Genomic DNA, 14,812 nt, shown 5'->3' with positions numbered 1-14,812 from the left:
CTTGCACTCACTTTGTAGCCCAGGCTGGTCTCAAACTCACAGTGATCCTCCTGCCTCAGCCTCCCGAGTGCTGGGATTACAGGCATGTACCACCATACCGGGCGAAGGCAGATTTTTTTTTTTTTTTTTTTGGTTTTTTTCCAGTACAGGGAATCAAACTCACAACCTTGTGCTTTCCAGGCAGGTGGTGTGCCGCTGAGCTAAATCCCCAGACCCCTCTAATTCTTATTACAACAGATCTTTGTTAATTGACCTAAAAAAGGTTGACTAGTCTATTTATAGTTACAAACTTAAAAACTGTAAAATTATTATAATCAACTTGGCCAAGTACATCTGAGTGCACTTCTGGTTTTATAAAAGAATTGTCGTGCGTGTGTTTGTCTGTCCAATTTGTGATTAGCTACCATACTTACGGCTGTTTTGTTTGAAACCAACATTTTCTCTTTTTGCCTTTTCGCATTTTTGAAACATTTGTCTATAACTTAAGCTTGTTTGTAGATGTCACCAAAACTAAGAACATGCTTCCACTAGGCTGCCAGCTGATCAAAATGTCAAGACTGGTTTTACAAATACAACGCATAATGTTGTCTACGTACAGTAACTGGAGAATCTTTCATTTGGTTAAAAATAATGTGTTGGCTGGGTGTGGTGATGCACACTTGTAATACCAACACTTGGGAGGCTGAGGCAGGATTATCATTTTGGGTTTGAGGTCAGCCTGGGCTAAAAAATGAGCTCAAGGTCACCCTGAACTGATAGCAAGACTCTGTCTCAAAAAGACAAAAAACAGAAGTGTTGGGCTGTGGGTACAGCTCAGTGGCATGGCATCTGTCTGGCAAGTGCAAGGTCCTGAGTTCGATGCCCAGTACTAAATAAATAAAATGTGTTAATTGTTACAATCTGTTTTTCAGAGGTCACCAAAAATTTGTTAAAATAATTAAATGGGAATCCCCTAGGCTTAGGAACTGTTGGACAGGACTCTCCTTGGTGAATAAAGGAGCAGCGGCCTGGATATATCTTATTCCAGTTTCTGTTCATTAATGAGACCCCAGTAATTTCCACAGCCTTATGGGAGACACACCCTGATAAACACTGTGAAACACATTACTGTAAGATGTATATATTGGTCATCATCAAAAAGTTAAGCTTTCTCTGGGTAAAACAGGTTTCATTAAAGGATGCTTTTGGTATAAAACTAAATTAAGTGACAAAGACTTCCATATACCTATGACATTCATTCTTGCTAATCTCATGCAGTATTAAATGTATTCATGCCTTCCAGGTGTACAAGTCTGGCAGGATGTAAAAACTGGGATTATTTATAGTAATAGCCTTTTTGTTTTAGACTCAGATATCTGCCTTTTTCTTGTGCTCCAGCTACTACAATAGGAAGTAGATGTCAAGCCAACATGAGGTCATTAGTCAATGATAGTTTAAAAAAAAATTTATGCAATGTAATGTTATATGTGTTACTCTGTTCTATACTAAGATGGATAGTTAAGTGTATTACAAAACCGTTCATCATGATTGTTATGCTAACAGACTATACGCAGTATTTAATTTCAAATTTTCTCTGTAAAACTTATGTAACTGTTGTCTGTTAACATTGTGCAGAGATTCCACTACTACAACAACCATAACTGATAAAAAATAACAGCCCTCTGGCTACATTTTATACTTCAAAGTGTTTCACATTGAGATAAAATTATAGTAGTTAAGCTCACTGCTCCCGGCATAATGCTGATGTCACTGATCTTTTCCAGTGGGTGTTGGACAACTCAAGCTTTTTGCGTTTTTTTGTCTTTTTTGAGACAGGGTTGTGCTATGCAATTCAGGCTATCCTTTTTTTATTTTTTTATTTTATTTTTTATTTTTATTTTTTTTTGGTTTTTCTCCGGTACCGGGAACTGAACTCACGACCTTGCGCTTGCCAGGCAGGCCCTTTGCCGCTGAGCTAAATCCCCAGCCCCCAGGCTATCCTTGAGCTCACTTTGTAGCCCAGGCTGGTCTTGACTTGCAATGATCCTCCTGCCTCAGCCTCCCGAGTGCTGGGATTACAGGCATGCGCCATCACATCTGGCTGGCAACTCAAGTTTAAAGACCAAAACTAGAAAGATAACTCAGCCAGGAGGACAGCCAATATTTTGGCACTGGCCTTCAGGTCAACAAGGACGCAGGACAAGAGGGAACCTCCTCTATGAGACCCCACAACTTTGGTGAGTCACCCAACCTCCTTCTGCTAGGCCTCAGGGGATGGGTACCAACAAGTGCACAGTGTGCCAAAGGAGGGTCACCAAAGACACTCATGCTTTCACAGAAAGCAGCATGGCCCAGCAAGGCTGTGACCCACCCTGTGGGCTGAGACTGACACAGGAGCTGAGAAGTTCTTTTGTTTTGTTTTGTTTTGTTTTTCCGGTACTAGGAATTGAACTCACCACCCTGTGCCTGCCAGGCAGGTGCTGTGCCGCTGAGCTAAATCCCCAGCCCCCAAGGTTCTTTATATAGTTCTAAAGAAATGCCTGAGGAGACTTAACTGACCTTGACAAACAGCAAGATATTAATCTGATTAACACAAGTCTCACTTTAACTTGGTTTTGAATAAAAAAGTATAAGCAAAAGATATATAAAGCAATGCCATAATAACAAGCTAGATATAAAAAGGGGTCCAACTGCTGACCTCTTCTGGCAGCTTCCAGCTATGCCAGTAGCTAACCACTGTTATGGTTTAAAAAAAAAAAAAAAGCACAATAAAATCTATAAAAGCTCAAAAAAAAAAAAAAGCTCAACAGGGGCTGGGAATATAGCTCAGGGGCAGGAAGTGCTGAGTTCGAGTCCCAGTTCCAAAAAAAAAAAAAAGGCTCAACAAAAATCTTTAAATTCTTTAGCTAAATCACCTAAAACTAGAGAGACTTATGATAAAATATCAGACTCCATAAAGAGAGGGGTCTAAAAGTCAGTGGGTTATTCCAATCCCTCAGAAACAGCTTCTAGAATTGAGTCTTTTCTTAACCTGCTTTACATTCTAATGTTCATGCTCTGATTATACATGTTTTAATTTCACAAAAAATCTGGTAAAACACAATTACAAAAACAAGAAGGCGGAATATGGCTACCTCCACATGCACAATTACATTTTGCTATCATTACCCTAAATTTTTTAAATCGGGTCATAGAAAGTAAATACCCTCCATCAGAACTCCATTGGCAAAAGGACAAATCCAATGCGCATGCCTATGGCTCACATCCTATAGAAGGACATTCAAACAGGAAAGTGGGATGGCCCAGTGCAGTTGATAACATGGGGACAATGGAATGCCACTGCGGCTGCCCTCTCAGACCATGTGACCATGGAGAAAGGAACATCCCAACCCCATGGTGGAGCCTGTTCCCATCCAGACCTCCAGGACGAGCATTCTTCAGGATGACCCTGGAGGAGAGCCCACACCGCAACTACTGAGACCACACAGCCTACAGAGCCCTCCTGGGGACAACTAAAGAAGATGGCACAGGAGGCTCACATGCTGGTGACGTGACAGGGCCTCCCACAAACTCCTGAGAATATGTTTATTGCTATGATGGCCATCATAGGCTATACGCTGTATCAACTTCCCAATTACAAAAACAAAAAGGGGGAAATCTGGGGACCACATACTATAAGATTACATTAGCACAGGATCACTGCTACCTTCTGAGTCATCCAGACTGATCCTCACCAACATAAGATCCTCAGCCGGGCGTGGTGGTGCACGCCTGTAATTCCAGCACTTGGGAGGCTGAGGCAGGAGGATCGTTGCGCATTCGAGACCAGCGTAGGCTACAAAGTGAGCTCAAGGTCAGTTTGAACTGCATAGTGAGACCCTGTCTCAAAAAAGCCAAAAAAACGAAACAAAAAAACCCCCCAAAACCGTAAGATCCCCATCAGTTTAAGATCACCACCACACTCTAAGTCATCTGATACTCCCGCTGACTACTGTGCAAAAAGTGGCTAGCTCAGAGTGTCACTGTCTTTACCCATCCTGAGGCACTGAACTCCCAGCCTCCAGGCCCCTTTTTATGAATTACTAAATTTGTTTCTTTTTTCATACTTTGCCATATCCCTCATACAGGCAGTTGGAGATCTTGGCCAGGTCCTGGACAGAAAACGGACCAAGAGATGGGAGGAAGTGGAGAGGGAGGGGAAGAGGACATAAAAAGAATTAGGATGTGTTATGTACACTATGAACTTCTCATCATTAATCGTATACCACAAAGAAACAAAAACCAACCTTCTCCATACAAAGCATGGAGCCCAGAGTCTTCACAATGAGCTACATTCCCAGCCCTTTCTAATTCTGAGATAGAGTCTTACTAAGTCACCAAGTTGCACAGGTGGGGCTCAAACTTACGATCCTCCTGCCTCAGACTTCCAGGGTCCTGGGATTTTAGGTATGTGCCACCATGCCTGGCTTTTTTCTTTGTGGGGGGAGGTAGTGGGGAAGGAACACAAACCACAAACACTGCCAATTATAGAGAACGTTTGCAAGTACAAATGTTATACAAAAGAGAACAGCATAGTAAGGAGGCTGAGTTGGGTTGATGCTGTACTAACACCACAACTGGGGCAGGCCTCCTTGAGAGGTGACAGCCTCCCACTGCCCTGCACAACTCAGGTTTCAGCCCCTTGTCACACCCTCCAGCACCTCCACACTTTTTTTTTTTTTTTTGTCTTTTTGAGGCAGAGTCTTGCTATGCAGTTCAAGCTGGCTTTGAGCTCACTTTGTAGCTCAGGCTGGTCTCAAATTCACGACGATCCTCCTGCCTCAGCCTCCCAAGTGCTGGGATTACAGATGTGCATCACCATGCCCCGTGACCCCACATTACTTTTTATGAGAGCCTTTGAATACCACTCTTCATACCCACAAGGATAGACTTACAAAGCTGGACAGTTTTTCTAGATAATAAACTCAAAAGTAAGAATCTTGCCTCAGGTTTGTGTCACCAGTGCCCAGTACACTGCCTTTCACGTAGCAGATGACAGTAAGGGTCTAGGAGTCAATGGAGCAGCAGTGTGTTTAGCTCCGGACCTCCACAGCAACAGCAAGTTGACCAGAATAACATGATCAGAATGCAGGGTGACCGAACAGCCCGCAGCTCACCTGTTTGATGATGTACGTTAGCTCCTCGATTTCTACCGCTTTATCATCAAAGAGAGACTTGCGCTTTGCCACTGCAGACAAGAGATGTGACATTGTAATAAGGCTCAAAGGGCTACCAGTGACATGGCTCATCTGCAGAGCGTGGCCCTAGCATTCACAAGACCTGGGTTTGACAGCCACTACCCTCTCTGATGAAACACAGCTCAGGGGTTCGGCTCCTTTACCCTATTTGCCTCACTGCCACACTTCTAAAAGACTCCGAGAACACTCACAGATTGTCAGCTTCTCCAGTTTGGCAAATGTGTTGCTGAGGTCTTTTCCAATGCGCCTGCAAAAGATCGTTAATGAGAATACTGTGGAAGGTAGGAGAGGACTATTACCCCATTAGGTCCAGTTCAAGCCATCACAGCCCTCACAACCAATCCACCAGAGGCAAGCCCACTTCTGAGTCAGGACATTGCCCCACACAGAGCTGTTCTCCACTTACTTGGCCATAAGGGTGAATTCGCTGCGCTGTCGGGCAGCACACAGAGCTGGCTTATTTGTTTGGATTCCATTCTGAAAAGTCAAGTCAAGAGGGCCAACTTCAGTTTCCTCCTACCCATTTCCAGCGTTCACTTCCTCACCTGTCCAGTGAACTCCAATGCTGGTAACATCCACGTCAGCCGATCTAGATCAGTTGGTGGAATAGTGGCCAACTAGACACAAGTGAACACGGGCCTAAGGCTTCAACCCACCCTTTAGGAGGTGTGGGATTGGGGAAAGTAAACTATTTTGAATCTTTTTACTCCTTTATAAGATGAAAACAATTCATCCACCACCTATTACTTCCAACATCAATACCCCAGAAGGTGTAAAGTACTTCAGACAGCTCTCTGATACGTTGTTAAGCACTAAATAAACTGTAACTAATATGGCCACTCTCCTCCTGGAGTCAGGGAGTCAAAAAGTCAAGGAAACCGAAAAGTTCTTGCATATCACATAAAAGAGCAACTGTTAACAGGAACTGAACAGTATAATCTTATGAAATGGTTACTTAGGCTGGGCGTGCTGCCCAACGCCTGTAATCCCAGCACTTGGGAGGGTGAGGCAGGTGGATACTTGAGAGTTCGAGACCAGCCTGGGCTGCAAAGCGAGTTCAAGGCCAGCCTGAACTGCATAGCAAGACCCTGTCTCAAAAAAAAAAAAAAAAAGAAGAAGTTACTCAGGTCCCACTTGGATTCAAAAAGTCTAGACTGAAGCAAGGCAACCTAATATTCAAAAGAGAACTCTAAAGAGATTTTGAGAAAAATTGCTGACCTAGAAAACTTCCTCTCTCCACCATTTTCTGTATTTCAGAAAAGAAAAACTGAGGCACAGCTAAATTAGCTTCCCCAGGGTTGCAGAGCAGTCTGTGGCAGAACTAGCCGGAACAAGGACTCTGGTGCATGTTTCTGGCTACAGACTCCATCGGAAAGTACTTTTTGATCCAAACCAAACACCTTACGGCAGCCTTCTCCCGGGGTAGCGATCCCACTCTCTGGGGGTTCTTTAAACAGCCTAGGTCCTCGTCTCCGGTTCGCAAACGCGGAAGATCTCAGGGCCCCCCCGCCCAGCACCCGCCCTGCTCCCGACGCCCCGCCCCCGTCCGGCCTCACCTGCCGGCTCTGCAGCGACCTGCAGGCGGACAGGAACTCCTGGGTCCGGTCCCTGCAGGACATGGTGCCGGGCGGGGGCGGGGCCGGCGCCGCGGGCGGGGGTGCGGGCGCGACGTCGCTGCGGCCTGCGCCCGCAGTGGCAGGGGGCAGGACAGGGGACAGGACCTGTGTCTTCGAGAGCCCCAGGTAGACGCCCTGATCCGTATTCTTAGCCCCGTAGCGTTTCCGCGGGATCATTGGGCCGCATCAGCTCGGACCTTGGCGGAGGGGAGAGCGTCATCGCGGCCGCCGCCTTCCCGCGCTTCCCGCCCAGCCCGGGTCCCGCGCTCAGCGCTCGGCGGCGGGAAGGGCCCGCCTCGATCTGCTCCAACCCGCCGAGCGGCGGCCCACTGCGAGACGCGGCCGTGGCCCCCGAGGGACGCACTTCACCGGGCCAAGGGGGACCTCCGGGTGTTTATTCGAAACAGGAAGTACCGCCCCGGAAAAGTCCCGCTTTCCGCAAAGCCAAAGCCGCTGATTGGCTACGTTCGACGCTCTATCGTACTGGGGCTTTGCTGGTTGGACGATGCGGCCTTCGCTCGCCCGAGCCGGGCCGGCAGAACTTGTCCGCCGGCCCCAGCTTCCTTTCCCTCTCTCTTCTCCGAGCCTGAGTCGCCGCTGCCCCGAGCTAACGGAGCGGCCGGGCCCTGCTCAGAGCAGACCCTACCTCCTCACCGCCGCCGCCGCCGCCGCAATCTCCTGGGCGTTTGCCGCCGCCTCCTGGCGCCGAAGCAGCGCACACCAGACCTCAGAGTGGACACCGCCACGTCACCCACGCGTAGCCCCGCCCCCACGACGAGCCGCGCCGCGCCCCTCCTCTGCCGCGCTCGCAGCTTGGGTTTCCCATTGGCGGAGCCGCCACTGTGGCTCCGCCCCCAAGCGAGCACTGAGCCGAGGGCCGGTCGCCCCGCGGGGCGGTGGGGAGCCTTAAAGCGCCCGCGCACCGACAGAGAACAGGCACCAGAGCCTGGAGCGCCCCGCAGAGTTGGGGCACGTTTTATTCCTCGGGGACTGGGTTAGCCCTTCTCCGGCTGCTTCTGGCTGTCCTCGTGCATGTCCTCCGGAATCGGCTCCTCCTGCCTCGGGATCACTTCCGAATGTCTCGCGGATGACCGTGCGGAGCCCCGCCGGCTGAACATGGAGAGCCGCCGCCACAGCACGGTGATCAGGAAGCTGTCCTCGGACCTGCGTTCCCGGCCGCCCGCGGCGTCCCTCTCCTCGTCGCCCGCGAACCTGCTGGCGCGGGCTCCAGGACCGTCCGTCTGGAGTGGCCTCCCTCTGGGCACCGGGCCCCCCTCTGCGTCCTTGTCCTGGCAGCAGCCCATGGCCCCTGGCGTTTGCTAGCTTCTGCCGGGCGCCGCGCAGCCTCTGTGACGTCGGGCGCCCCCTCCCGGCCCCGCTCCCGCCCCCGCCCCCGCCGACACAGGGGTCCAGACGCAGCGGGTGGGAAATGGTTTATTGAGGGCTGGGGACGCAGAGGCCGCCGGCTCTGGGACACTTGTTCCTCTTTTGGGCCCCGGGGGCCCTCAGGGTCTGGTCTGAACGTGGGAGTTTCCCGTTGGCAGCTGCCTCCAAGGATGCCCAGAGCTCGTCCACGTCCGAGTCTTCGGGGGGCTCCTCGCTAGGCTTCTGGGGTTCTTCCAGCTCATCCTGGTACAGGCAGAAAGCTCGGGTCAGAAAAAGGCAACGAAGCCCTGGCTGGTAAATAAAGGCTCTGGGTGCCCAGAGCCACTGCCACCGTGCTCTAGGCTGTGTCACCCTTGAGGTGACCCTGTCAGTACCCCCCAGAGAAATTAAGGAACGGGGCAGGACCATGAACAGCGCTGGCACGGTGCCCAGGCGCCTCCTTTTCCCCTCTGCAGGGGCATCTTGACACCTGTGAAGTGGCTCCCACTGGCCGGTTCCCAGGCGCCTCACCTCCCAGTTTTCCCTGCCTGACAGGAGCAGGCAGTTCAGTCGAGACTTGAGATAAACCTGCAAAGGATGAGCAGTCCACATTAAGACAGAAACATGCAGGGAGTGCAGGGGCACTGGGCTGTGTTCCAGGGGGAGCTAGGCTGGAGGCAGGGCTCACCTTATGCTCCAATCCGCGTGGGTTCCGGATCCTGTGTATCCTCAACACTCTGTCCAAGCCACAGGAGGCCAGCAGTGGCTTTGAAGGGTGGCACTGCAGCCCTCGGACACTACCTGCCAGCCCCTTCAGACAGCCCAGCAGGCGACCTGGAGAAGGGTGAAGCCAGCCAAGGGCCTTTACCACTGTTTACTGCTTAGAGCACTTCACATCTCAGCATTTGGGCCTCACAGTAGCCCCGTGAGGAGGTTACTGGTAGTTTTTTTATTTTACAGGTGAGGAAACTAGGGCACAGGGAGTGAAATGGCTACACTATAGTCAGGTGCTTTTTGGTGCAACCAAAGCTTTGAACCCTGGCCTTCTGGCACTGGATGAGGGCTCATGGTTCCCCGAACAGCCTTGGACAGAGACCTCACTTCCTCCCTGCCCCTTCCACACACCCGTGGTAGGCTCACCTTGCCGAAAATCAATTTCTGCCAGCTGCCCATGAGTGTTCCCTACAATAATGGAGCTGCAGAGGAGACAAGAGCAGGTGGGGTGGGCAAACCTATGGGATCCCCTTCTGACCCCCACCCTGCCCCTGTAGGCACCCACTTGCCCCCAGGAGTGAGGCTCATGGCTGTCAGTGGATACTCTCCGTAGGTGGTCTCTAGGACTGGCCGGCGCTGGGGGGAGGCAGGATCATAGACACGGACCTAGAGGAAGACCATGGTGTTGGAAGAACACGCCCCTTTCTGTACACTGCCCCCAACATCTCCATGTCATCATCCTTTCTTCCTGCTTGTTCGTGACTGCCGGGAAATACACACCTCATCCCTGAGTGCTGGGGGTGAGGAGCGGAGCTGTCCAAAAATGTGAGGGGTGAGGTCCCCTGCGTTGCTGTCTAGGGGGAGTGGAAAGATGGGAAGGTGGGTCTAACAGTCAGAGGGTCCCAATTTTCAAGCAGAGAGGTTCAGCCTGAAGGAGGGAGGACAGAGAGCCCTCTGATGTGTTGAGTGGAGGCACAGGAGGAGCCGGAGGGAGGGTGGGCAATGGCTGGGTCCTGCTTGGACCTCAAGACTTCACCTGGGATAAGCCAGGGGTCCCTAGTTGGGCCCTTCATGCAGAACAGAGTGGCAGAGGCCAAATGGGAGAGTCAACCCTGGCAAAAACAAGCCAGAGTTGTTGCATCAGGACCAGAACAGTCCATATATGACACCTATACCCTGTGGATTCTTCCAGATAGAAGAATCAAAGCCACAGCACAAGAAATCCCATCAAGAAAGGGAAAATCAGCCTGGCATGGGGGTACATGCCTGTAATCCCAGCATTTGGGCAGGAGGCAGGAGGATCACTGCTAGTTCAAAGGCAGCCTGGGCTACAAAGTGAAACCCTGTCTCAAACAAAACAAAAAAAATAAAGAGTAAGTCACAGGCTCAGTGCTAGGGCAGGGTTAGAGAGGGAGGGAAGCAGGGGTATAAGAAGGTGGTTAGGCTGGGGATTTAGCTCAGTGGCACAGCGCGTGCCTGGCTAGCTCGAGGTCATGAGTTCGATTCCCAGGATGGGGTGGGGGGATACGGGACTAAAAAAATAAATGGCCGGGCGTGGTGGCGCACACCTGTAATCCCAGCACTCAGGAGGCTGAGGCAGGAGGATCATTGCGAGTTTGAGACCAGCCTGGGCTACAAAGTGAGCTCAAGGCCAGCCCGAACTGCAGAGCGAGACCCTATCTCAAAAAACAAAACAAAAAAAGACCAAAAAGAAAAATAAAAAGACTGGGGATATAGCTCCGTGGCATAAGTGCTGCCTGGCAGGTGCAAGGTCGTGAGTTCGATCTCTGGTACCACAAAAAAAAGAAAGTACTGCAGTTTGGGGGCTGGGGATTTAGCTCAGTGGCACAGTGCCTGCCTGGCAAGCCCAAGGTCATGAGTTCGATTCCAGTGCTGGGAAAAAAAAAAAAGAAGGTGGCTATGGGGCACCACTTTAGGCCCAGGCTGGGGTGAGATGGTGCCTTACCTGGTGGTACCCTGTGCATGTGATGAGCTTCTGCGATCCAGGGATGAAGTGTATGTCCTGGTCCCAGATCGGTACCCGCAGGTCGAGCCAGTCATTCCGCACCTGTGGAGCAGGGTATTGGGGGCTGGCTGGGCTGCTTGCTTCAGCCCCTCACCACCCTGGTCTGGTTGCTCCCCATCAGTGGTTTGGCCATGGCCTCACTCCACACCACCACTCACATTCTTGGCCCTAAACAGGGGCTCCTTTGACCCCTGCAGGTCCCACACCTTCAGGGCATTCTCCTTCCCCCCAGTGGCAACCACGTGGGGGCGTGCCGGGTCCTGGCGCATCCTACACACCCCAGGACCCACCCTCAGTTCCAAGAGCTGAAAAGAAGCAGAGATGAGTCAGTTCCAGAGTCTCGGTTTTCCCTTTCCCACAGCCTGCCCCCGCCCTGGCTCCTGCCCTCCCGCCTGCCAGTAAGGGAGCCTCACTGGGTCGGAGGGTGCCTCCTTGTCGTCGCCACACCAAACTCTGAGGACCCCGGAATCCACACACGTGATGAGCATGCTGCAGGCAAAGGGTACTGTTGGGATTAAAAACCCAGCCAACACCTCCAAATTCCTGGTAAGGCCTTGCTGGTCTTTTTCTAAGTTGGTTCCTGGGGGCAGGGGTTTCAGGGCTGGTGGGTTCCCTCCTAAGGACCCAGTTTGCCAGGAAGCCTCTGGCTACCTGGAGTGGGACAGACACCTTCCTGCTTGCTTGTTATCTCAGTTTATTCAACAGTGGGAGGGGTTACCAGTTTTGTAAGTGAGGACATGGATACTCTGAGAAATTAGGATTAATCTGTAAATGTCAGATCCAAAGCTAGACTTCAAAGCAGAGTGCTTTTCCTATTTCACAGCTAAATTAGGATATCTGGCCCCCATCTTTCTGAATTTTGAGTTGACACCTGGGGAGTATATCATTACCTCTGAAAGAACTAAAATGGTTCCCGGTACCGGAGAAAAACCAAAAAAAAAAAAAGAACTAAAATGGGACTGAGCTGGATTAAGGGTTTGGCCAGAGTGAATCACCATTTCTATTCTTTTTTTTTTTTTTTTTTTAGTAGTTGCTTTAGGAGAGGATCTTGCTGAATACCCCAGGCTGGCCTCACTGCCTGCTGAGTGGCTAAGATTACACATATGCACCACCACACTCATTTTTTTGTGTTTCTTCTCAGTACTAGCGGTCAAACCCCAGGTCTCACTCATGCTAGGCAGGCGCTCTACCTTTGAGCTCCATCTCCAACCTCTAGCTTCTACTACTAAATTCCCTGCTGTGCGTTTTAGGCACTGATGTCAATGTCTCCACATAAATACCCCTCCCCAGAAGCCCACAGGAGTCTCTTCCCAGGACCTATGCAGCCTGGGCCTATGACCTTCCTCCCTTCTGTCCACCTTACCTTCCTAGGTTCAGGCTGTCTATACTGCTGGCCAGGGCTGTGGCAACAACCCCACAACCATCACCACTGCTCTCTCCCATCTTCCACATTCCTACAGGCTCAGGAATACACATAGCACTTCCTGCTCAAGACCCACTGACTCCCTAACACCTACAGAAGTGCAAACCTCTCAGCTGGGCATGGCAGTGCATGTGTGTAATCCTAGCACACGAGAGGTTGAGTCAGGAAGACTGCCATGACTTCAAGGCCAGCCTGAATTATAGAGTAAGACACTGTATCGAAGGAAAAAAAAAAGTGCATATCTTTTCTTTTTTTTTTTTTTCCCTTTTTGAGACAGGGTTTCACTTTGCAGTTCAGGCTGGCCTTTAACTCACTTTGTAGCCCAGGCAGGACTTGAACGCACAGTGATCTTCCTGCCTCAGCCTCCTGAGTGCTGGGATTACAGGTGTGCACCACCATGCCTAGCTTTAACCTAATTCTTAAAGCCCTTTGTATTTAATCTCAACTGAATACAAACAGTACCATATTACAATGCTTCCTTGGCTTTAGCCTCCAAATGTTATTTTTACCCTAATTATATACCTTGTAGCCTGATCTCTGTATCAATTACCTGTACCCATCCTTGTCTTTTGCCTGGACAGTACCCACTTTCTAGAATGTCCTCATCTTTCACTTCATCTGTCACAATTCTACTCATCCTTGGAGACCCAGTTCAAAACCTCCATCTCCTACAGAACCTTTCCAAGGTTCGCCTGTCCAAACCAACACAGCCTGTCCACAGCCTTTACAGCATATTGGAAGACATGCCAGCCCTGTAACCTAACTACCAGACCTTCCTGTTACTTTGGAAGCTTTCCTACCTTGTTGCTAGTTGTTAGTCGTTGTTTGGGAACAAGCTCTAGACTATTAAGTGACTTCACCGGAGTTATGCAAAACATTATACTGTTGTCAAGAAAAAAATCCCTAGAGAGTGCAGATTTTATTAAACCAGAAGCTTCACTTGCAGCCCTTGCACTTTGCAGTGTTAGAACTCTGCAGGTATCCTGTGATTATAGGAGCTCGGGTCCTTGTGGCCCATCCCTGCCTGTGTCATCCAAGGATTCGCTGCAGGAAGTCGGCCTTACCCGCCAGCCTGGGCGAGGCCCCGGAACGCGCCCTCCCCGCCTGGGCAGCGCCTCTGGCCCTGGAACGCCCCTTCCTCGGTGCTGAAGCACCTCACCGTTCGATCCATGCAGCCCACCAGGATCTGAGGGCAGAAAAGGCGCAGGGTTGGGGACGGGACGGCAGGGACAATGACGGCGGAGACGGCCGCGCCCGGGCACCTACATGGGTCTCGCCGCCCGCGCCCCAGCACAGGGCGCTCACCGCCGCCTCACGCTGAGGCTTCCCAGTGGTCGTGAAGTTGGCCGCGTGCTTCCGCTGGAGGTCCACCCCTACGGAACAAGGTGTCAGAGGCCCCGGGGTCAGGAGAGAGCGGCCCCCACAGCTTCCGACATCCGACGCTGTACTCACCTTTCAGGATCCCGGTCTCGGTGCCGACCCACACATGGTTACGGCGCGCCAAGGCCGCTGCCATAGCGGACCCTGACGCCAACTTCTCGCACTTCCGGCGCTCAGTGTGCGTCATCAGCCGATGACGGCTCGCACTTCCGGTACGTCATACACGCCACCAGCTGCCCGGAACCCCCTTCGGGTCGCGCGGGTTCTTCTGTAAAACCCCAGGGGCTTGGTTAGATCCTTGCCGGCACCGTCTGGCCTTGCTTCGTGAATATGAAATGCGTGTTTATAGGAATTTCAACATTTTTCCCCCGAGAGGAACGGCGTGGAGCAGTCCTCCCATCCCATTGCTCCATTATGTATTTTGTGTTATTGTCTATTGGACCGGAAAACACCTATATCCTCTGAAAAAAGGGTTGGGGAACGTAATGTACGACGAAGGCGTGCACGGTGGCGATCTGCAAAGTACAGACCTGGATGGTGTTTTCACTTCTCCCACTGACGATCCTGAAGATAAAATTAGTTCAGACAGCTCAGTTATTAGTTCAGGCAGGTTAGTTGTCAGTTCCCCAGAAGATACTCTATAGCTATAAAATATAACAGCATCTTCCATTTAAGTGACCGCTGTTTTTACTGGTACTGTCTTGCCTGAAATCTGATTGCGCCTTTTCTGCCTCCAGATCCTGGTAGGCTGCGTGGACCGAACGGTCTTTCACAGCTCTGCTCGCGGGTTTCTTTCTATATTTTGCATAATCCCGCCTCCGCCTTTTTCAAATCCTGCGATTGGCCTACAAATGAGTCGTGACGTAGAGGCTCACTTGGCCTCCTTGTCTTCGAGGTGTAGCGTTCCGTCGCGTCCACCCAGACAAGTGTGAGGATCTGTTGGGTTCTTCCTACCCCGGGAAGGAACGGTGGTGAGAACGAGGGAAAAATAGGAGACAAAACGCTGGGATCAGGTGGAGATTCTCTTTCTCTCTCTCTCTCTCTCTCTCTCTCTCTCTCTCTCTCTCTCTCT

The 14,812-nt window shown here is 50.9% G+C and overlaps 2 protein-coding genes across 7 annotated transcripts in view; both read right to left on the bottom strand.

Annotated features, from left to right (window-relative positions):
* Positions 1-7,681, bottom strand: part of Stx5 (syntaxin 5) — a 24,244-nt gene extending 16,563 nt beyond the window's left edge. The window contains exons 1-5 of one of the 5 annotated variants that reach the window (XM_013510047.1): positions 7,479-7,681; positions 6,773-7,029; positions 5,623-5,693; positions 5,408-5,463; positions 5,136-5,206 (exon numbers count right to left, since the gene is read on the bottom strand). In XM_013510047.1, the coding sequence (XP_013365501.1) occupies positions 5,136-5,206; positions 5,408-5,463; positions 5,623-5,693; positions 6,773-7,009 (435 nt within the window). In that variant the 5' untranslated portion in view covers positions 7,010-7,029; positions 7,479-7,681. Of the gene's footprint in view, positions 1-5,135; positions 5,207-5,407; positions 5,464-5,622; positions 5,694-6,772; positions 7,288-7,478 lie in introns of those variants that run through there. The other 4 variants (XM_013510050.1, XM_013510049.1, XM_005414761.2 and 1 more) reach the window with 4 other exon arrangements.
* A 567-nt stretch (positions 7,682-8,248) lies between these two features.
* Positions 8,249-13,943, bottom strand: Wdr74 (WD repeat domain 74). 2 transcript variants are annotated; one of them, XM_005414759.2, is made up of 11 exons: positions 13,813-13,943; positions 13,627-13,733; positions 13,425-13,546; positions 11,351-11,426; positions 11,096-11,242; positions 10,878-10,979; positions 9,477-9,577; positions 9,338-9,393; positions 8,886-9,031; positions 8,729-8,785; positions 8,249-8,461 (listed from the first exon to the last, which is right to left on the bottom strand). In XM_005414759.2, the coding sequence occupies exons 1-11, from the start codon at positions 13,925-13,927 to the stop codon at positions 8,267-8,269; spliced, it is 1,224 nt and encodes a 407-aa protein (XP_005414816.1). In that variant the 5' UTR covers positions 13,928-13,943; the 3' UTR covers positions 8,249-8,266. The 2 variants fall into 2 exon arrangements, with proteins under 2 accessions (XP_005414816.1, XP_005414817.1); XM_005414760.2 differs by having other exon boundaries at positions 13,666-13,733; positions 13,813-13,938.
* Between the last annotated feature and the right edge of the window lie 869 nt (positions 13,944-14,812).

Source organism: Chinchilla lanigera, unplaced genomic scaffold, assembly GCF_000276665.1.
Source record: "Chinchilla lanigera isolate Chin_1 unplaced genomic scaffold, ChiLan1.0 scaffold00198, whole genome shotgun sequence".
Taxonomy (NCBI): Eukaryota; Metazoa; Chordata; class Mammalia; order Rodentia; family Chinchillidae; genus Chinchilla; species Chinchilla lanigera.
This window is presented reverse-complemented; position numbering and strand designations above follow the sequence as displayed.

What these genes read in the sequence shown, in the direction of transcription:
- Wdr74 (XM_005414759.2), bottom strand. Translation starts at nt 13,927, where the DNA reads ATGACGCACACTGAGCGCCGGAAGTGCGAGAAGTTGGCGTCAGGGTCC. An exon ending in CATGCACAGGGTACCACCAG is followed by an intron (nt 9,578 to 10,877) that starts GTAAGGCACCAT and finishes GTCTTCCTCTAG; the next exon opens with GTCCGTGTCTATGATCCTGC. An exon ending in AGCCTCACTCCTGGGGGCAA is followed by an intron (nt 9,394 to 9,476) that starts GTGGGTGCCTAC and finishes TCTCCTCTGCAG; the next exon opens with CTCCATTATTGTAGGGAACA.